Source organism: Triticum aestivum, chromosome 1B, assembly GCF_018294505.1.
Source record: "Triticum aestivum cultivar Chinese Spring chromosome 1B, IWGSC CS RefSeq v2.1, whole genome shotgun sequence".
NCBI classification, from domain to species: Eukaryota; Viridiplantae; Streptophyta; class Magnoliopsida; order Poales; family Poaceae; genus Triticum; species Triticum aestivum.
This window is the reverse complement of record NC_057795.1, coordinates 356,770,202-356,777,242: the sequence shown is the minus strand read 5'-3', so window position 1 is coordinate 356,777,242 and position 7,041 is coordinate 356,770,202. Positions and strand designations below refer to the sequence as shown.

At 49.4% G+C, this 7,041-nt stretch overlaps 1 protein-coding gene across 1 annotated transcript; it reads left to right on the top strand.

Moving 5' to 3' along the window:
- Positions 1–839: 839 nt before the first annotated feature.
- On the top strand, positions 840–1,542 carry LOC123091371 (uncharacterized). The gene has a single exon (XM_044512869.1). It carries the CDS (start codon positions 979–981, stop codon positions 1,327–1,329), a length of 351 nt encoding a protein of 116 aa, XP_044368804.1. The 5' UTR covers positions 840–978; the 3' UTR covers positions 1,330–1,542.
- The last annotated feature ends 5,499 nt before the right edge of the window (positions 1,543–7,041 follow it).

The window sequence follows — 7,041 nt, the reverse complement described above, 5'->3', positions numbered from 1 at the left end:
CAAGTTTGCAACGAACACGCAACCAATTGAACGCTTCTGCTCTGCTGAATTTGTTGCTTAGTCTCGTGACTGTCTGGAGTCTGGACCGCTATGTCGACCTTATGAAGTTCCACGTTTCAAGGATATTTTTTTCTCAGGAAGTCCCCCAAATAGAATCACTGATTATTACATGTAATGCAGGTAAGTCCTTACTAGTACTATCTAGCTAACAGCCTCCTGTCACATTTCATGTAGTACGTGTGACAATGCAATCAATACGAGAGTCCACCGTGTTGCTCTTATGTATGGGTCGTGTTTGCTCTGACACCGAGCGACTGACGATGCTTTTTTTTTTTTTTTTTTTGCGGGGAACTGACGATGCTATAGCCTAAACCTGTAAAAACAACACGTTACAAGATGTGCTCGACCCATAAGCCTTCCATCAATTCCCTACCCAGAAATGTTAGTTTTATCTTTGTCCAGCACTATTTGTTTCGTTAGTCACATCACATCACAGCACGTCAGCATCGGTCTCTCTGATTCAGCTTGCTCTCGTGGCCACAAAGCATCCACCCACGGATCCGGCTTGCCTGTTCTCTTCCCATACTCCCATCTGTGCTCCCACTTCATTCTACGGTTGTTCTTTTTCTTTTTCCCTTTCTAATCTAATCATCTCCCCTGATTTTAAGGGGGTGGGGCCGGACTTTATTTTGTTCCAATCAAATCATGCTACATATGTGGGAGCACAGATGGGCACACACGCGGGGAGCAGGCAAGTCTCCACCCAGACCATCTCACTCATCAGTCTCTCCCTCACCTTCCCCTCTCGCATCAAACTCCACCATGGACCCTTCATCTCAGTCTCTATATAAATCCCCTCTGCTTCCAAGATTACTCAAACACAGAGCAAAGCCAAGAACTCACAAGTCACAACAACACCGCACAATTCGTTCTTGAACTCTCGTGGTTGGTTTTAGTTGGTTTGTTGTAATCGTAGTGATGGCGCCGGAGCGGAGGCGTTCGGGGCTGGCGGCGGCGGCGGACGCGGCGTCGTGGTGCTGCGGGGTGGCGCTGGTGACGCTGCTGCTGGTGTCGTCGCTCCGCGCGGGCGAGGGGGAAGAGAGCGGCGGGGCAGTGGTGGTGCGCGGCGCGCGGATCGCGTCGGCGTCGCGGCGGCCGTGCGACGAGATATACGTGGTGGTGGAGGGGGAGACGCTGCACAGCATCAGCGACAGGTGCGGCGACCCCTACATCCTGGAGCACAACCCGCACGTCCACGACCCCGACGACGTCTTCCCGGGCCTCGTCATCAAGATCACGCCGCGCGCCGCCGCTGACACCCGCAAATGAACGCGCTAACGACGCAGCTTCCTCGCCGTCTTCAGCGCTGTGTGGCGCTCGTATGATCGTATCCTCCTGGATGGATGCGACTCGCGGACAAGAATTTGTTTCGAGCTGTAGCCAAGTGAAACGGTCGTTTCTGGTACGATTGAGAGAGAAAAATGGATCGTTTCTGGCTGTGAATAGAAATAAAATGTTGCTCGCAGAAGATCTCCTTTTTCAGTCGGTTCTCGTTTTCTGTATTGGAATTTCGGTGCATGTTGTTTTGGACGCTCATAACTCGGGAACGATTCCTCATAGCATCCCCAGTTGTTCGGCCCCTCAGGGCGCATAAAAATCGTCTCATGAAGGCGAGACGGCGACTCGTTCGGCGCTGGGGTCGGTTTTGCATCCAGTCGTCGCCCCCCAGTTCGTCCCAGTCGTCGATTTTGGCCCACTTTTGAAGCCCCGTTTCAGCGAAAAATGCCCATATGGACGAGAATAGGCCCATATTCGGCATGGTTCGCCGTGGCTCGGCGTTCAATTATCAACATAAATATTTTTTTACACATATTTCATCACAAAAAATTCAAAGACTTCAGCAAAATAGTACAACAACAAATAGTTCAATACAAATTATATAGTTCAACAAATAAAAAAAAATCATATTTCATCACACGTCGTGCCTGGTGTCGCCCTTGAACCTCCATAGGTGCTCTATCAGATCTTGCTGCATTCTGTGCTAGGATCCGAGCAGTGTCTTCCGCATTGGGTGTTCTCAAGTATTGCGGTCCAAACACTGCCACCACTGCCCGACAGAACTTAGAAACACTCTAGGCCGGTGGACTCGGCCATGCGCCCATAGTCGTCCTGTGAGTCACCGGAAGCTCCGTATGCAAGCATCCTCATCGCTGTCGTGCATTTCTGGATGGAGGTGAATCCAAGTTTGCCGGTGCAATCCATCTTGCATTTGAAGTAGTTGTCGAACTCCCGGATAGAATTCACAATCCGGAGGAAAAGTTTTCTGCTCATTCGATAACGGCGCCGAAATGTTCTGTCGCCGTGAAGTGGAGCATCGGCGAAGTAGTCAGAGTAGAGCATGCAGTAGCCTTCGAGACGATGCCGGTTCTTTGCTTTCACCCGCCCCGGCGCCGAGCCACCTCGCCGCGGCTTTTCATTGCTCGCCAGCAGCTGGGCGAGGGCGGCAAGCACCATGAGATGCTCTTTTTCCTGGACGTCGGCCTCGGCTTCCTCCTCCAGCAGCGCGGCGAGCACTTCCTCGTCATCCGAGTCCATCGCCGAGGCAGGCAAATCGCCGAACACCTTGCGCGCGGTGGGCGTGCACCCGCCGCTAAACTGCCCCTCCGCGGCCGGAAACGGCGGCCGGAAACGCCCAGCTGGTGTCGGAGGGGCTACCGCGGCGAACCTATGCTATTTTTTCAGCGGGGAATGGCTATCTACCGGTGAAGGGCGGCGGGGCGGCGCCGGGATATACCTAGTGGCGGCCGAGAGCGCGGGGGGTGGAAGGCGAGTCGGGGAAGAAAATCTTGACTTTTCACCTGGCGGCGTGGGCCAGCCGCGCTTTTCCCTGGCGCCAGAGCCCCCAAGCGCCCCAGCGCGCCGGGTTCGGCCTGCAGCCACCGGACGGAAAAATGGCCGAACCGACGCTTTTCGTCGTCCTGGGGCGCTACTAGGCCTTTTTTTGGTGCCGACGCCGAAAAACTCGCTTGGGGGGGCTGTTGGGGGCACGGCTGAAGATGCTCTCAGGGTGAAATATGTGAATGTTTCGGGTGGCATTTTTAGTTGTGATTGGATGACAGCCCTCATGACAGTTTCTTCAGAAGGCATTTTTCATTTTAAAACTGTGATTTTTCTTTACAACTAAAACTGCCATCTCCCGCAAAAAAGAAAAAGAAAAACTGCCATCGAATAGCGTTCGCCTGCCACCCCTTTCCAAGTGAACCTCAGCTCGGTAACACTGCCGATTCTTTTAAAACTTGATTACCTGCATTTGCACAATCAACAGTGCTCCACCTACGTAATTAATTTAAGGGCCTAGGTGGCATTCTTTTGTTGGACGAAATTAAGGAAGGGCCTCCCACCCTCTTGGATTTAGGGGTGGAAAGGTTAATTCGAAAGTTTATATAAAGTAGGACGTACTCCCTCCGTCCAAAAATACTTGTCATCAAAATGAATAAAAAGAGATGTATCTATCACTAAAACACATCTAGATACATCACTTTTTATCCATTTTGATGACAAGTATTTCCGGACGGAGGGAGTATGTTCAAATAGGTGTAGCACATTTGTTTGCACAAATAGATCGGGTCACTAAACCTCTCCTAAACATCTGCACCACATTGTCCGAACGTTCTTTTGCCATCCAACGCCGTGTCTCAAACGTCTACAAACCAGTTGCAAAGATGGGAAGATTTCCGGGCATCTGGTCCTCCGTCATGTAGGAGTCCGATACTTCAAACCTAGCCAAAATCGAGGCGGAGCCCGTGCCTTTGGACCATTCCACATTGTTTTCGCATGAAAAGTCCGTCCTTTTCCACCCTGTTTGCCTCAATCATCGCTGCCCTTCACCTCAGTTCCTACCTTTTTTGTCGTCCGCAACCGCGACGGAGCCCGAGGAGGACCGATGTTGATGTTCGTCATGCCGCCAGAGCAAGAGGCAGAGGACTCAAAGGTGGTGGCTGGCCGGAAGGCCAACACGGTGACACGCATCGTGCGCCACCGCAAACAAAGGAGAGGGAAGGTAGCAGCTGTGGCGACCTGTCAACAGTGACCTCATAAGGCAAACAAGGTGGTCGCGCGGGGACGGCGCCCATGCAGTCGTCGTCGGCACCTTGACCGGAGCGGCCGCATGGGCCATACTACTACGCTGCCACGTAGCTAGGCGCGCAACAGCATTGTCCGACCTTCTTTGTGCTCGTCACACCATGTGTGCCCAATAAGGTCGACCTCAATGTGGACTAACACTTCATCAACATGCCATCGACACTGCTTGTCCTACCACGGATGCCGGGCATTGATCCAATGGGCGTACGGTTTCTGTTTGCCAGAATGTCTCAATCGGGCGCGACACCGGCTAATGACTTGATGATCTTGGATATCATCCAAGACGGAGAAGCCTTCAAGGACGGACAAGTGGATGATTCCTAGCCAGAGTAGGCACCTCCGAACACCTAGCCGTCGAACACCCAACAACTAAAGCTTGACCCATTCGAGTTCTAGGCAGTCGTTGTCGAGGCAAAAAAGAGGATTAGAGGAGATAATTTCAATGTGAGGGAGGATGAATTGTTGTGTGGTGCATGGTTAGCTACTGGCGTTGATCCGTTTCCTGGCATGGGTAAAAGTGTGCAACCTTTTGGACAATTGTTCATGGTTGGGTTTCGTGAGCACAAACACTTCGATCCCTGTTACAACTACGTGATCTGTCTGTGTGCTTCGAAGTCGCTCACCCATGGATGGTATACCATGTAAGAGGCCTTCGACAAGTTTTGCGACTTCTACAAACAACTCCAAAGTCGACAGGCAAATGGAACACAAATCACCGATCTCCTAAGTGTTTTGCTGCTCTATGTGTTGGTCATTTGGTCGGATATGGGTTTGTGTTGAATTTGACCGGATATCCTCTATGTGTTCGTCATTTAGCTGTATATGCAACTTGTTGACAATGTGTCTTTTATAGCCCGTGCGTGAGTGTGCACTGTACTTCAATAGGAAAGCAATCAATCCCTCTTCGTGCATCATTGGGCCAAGTTGAATGCGCAACCCAAGTGGCTCTACTCCATTGCCAATTTTGTAAACAACGTCGCCATCACCAATGGAGATGAAGATGGTGATATGTCCGCCCCAACAAAAGGAGGGCTTGAGCCGACCAACAAGATCAGAAGGCACCAAGTGAGGAAGTGGGAGGATGAGAAGGAGAGATGAGAAGGGACGACGGCCAAAATGATGAAGAGGTTTGAGATCATCATGCGAAGAGGAGGAGGTATTTGTCAAGTGCCATGACATGAAGGAGAAAAAAGGTCGTGAGGTTTGACAAGTTCACGGAAGCAAAGGGGGGAAAAGATCAAGCTCGAATAGAAGAGAGTTGAGCTCGCGGGTGAAAGGATCGAGATGGACCCAGAGGGGGTGAATATTTAGAAATGCAGATTTTAATTACTGATTAGCAATTTTAGGAAAGTGTGAAATATCAATGTGAGCCTAACGATTGCTAAGGTGAGCCCAGTTCTAGCAATATATGATAGCAACAATATGGTGAGGAAAACAACACAATACGATAGTAAGTGCAAGGTCAAGATACCAAAAGAAGCTACAAGTAAGATCTAGGGTTAGAATTAACCAAAACTCAAGAGATGAGGATATATCCCGATGATCACTTCCTTGGAGGGAGGCTAGTCAACGTTGGAGGGGTGGGTGTTACCACGAAGGCACACCTAACCATGAAGGCTCACCCTATTCTCTTTGAGATATCAGCATGAAGATGATTCTCAACCACTAGTGGTAGACCCTGAGGCGGCCTCTAGACCTTCAAAAAATTTATGGGGTAAATCACAAGTCGATTTCACAGCGGAGTCCTCCTAATCCCTAGGGATCTCCAACCTTCAAGAGAAACAAGACTAAGGGAGGAATTCTCAAGACTTTCTCAAATAAAAAATTGCTTTGGTCAAAAGAGGGAGAAGGAGTTGATCTATCATTTGGTCTCTCAAGAACTCTCACAAATTTCTCTGAGATCTAGGATTTGGTGTAGGAGAAAATGAGAGGGAGCACTTGTGTGTTCTATGGTAATTAAGGATTTCCCCATGGATGCGGCCTCACCAAGAGTTCTTCATTACCCCGTTACCAATTGCAAGAGGCGAGGATTAGCATCTCGAATTACCTCAACATTCTTACCTAAAAGAGCGGCAGTAATATGCTTCACGACCAATCAAGGAGATAGTGTTCTGTGGGCGCCCTTTGCAACACTCATGAAGGCTATTAACCCAAACATAAATAGAAGATATTGAGTCGCTTAAAGTAATTTAATTCCAATCATAAAAGAGTTCATCCAAATCCTCAAGAACAAATACAAGTATACGTCAACTTAAACATGTAGATGGATAAAAAATAAGAGAGGGTCAAGTTACAAGCTGACATCAATTCGGTGAAGGAGAGGAGCATGGCAGTGTTAGTGGAGGTTGTGCAAACTGTTATAGCATGGTGGAGATGGCACTCATGGTGATGGCGCGGTGGAGAAGGCACCAACCCAAAGGCCCGTGTTGCATGGTGGCGGAGCCTCCTCTTCCATCTATTGATCTTGTCCCTTCTTCTATGGAGGTGGTGTTGGAGCAGCAATGAAGGTGATGGAGATTGATCTTGGATTAATGATGGATAACATGCGTCTAGGGTAGGTATATATAAGTGCTCTCCCAAATCCTCCTTCGTAGATGTAGTTTTATCCATTGATCCAAGGGCTTTAGTTGAGCCAAATCCATTCCGAACACACCCCTTGATGGCCAAGAAAGTCATAGGAACGAACATGGATGAAATCTCTAAAGAATTCCGTCCGATATGGGCCGTTTTGGGATTTTCTATGTGCGGTACGACTGCTCTGGTCGTACTGAGGTCAGTCGAACGCACTTGACTCCTTTGGTATATTGACTGTTTGCACGTGTATTCCAATTTTGACGTTCTCGGGCTCGTTAGAATCGCTTGAACGATGCCGATGCACCTATTGTATTAGATATTGAT

Coding starts and splice junctions, on each gene's coding strand:
- LOC123091371 (XM_044512869.1), top strand. CDS start 979: ATGGCGCCGGAGCGGAGGCGTTCGGGGCTGGCGGCGGCGGCGGACGCG.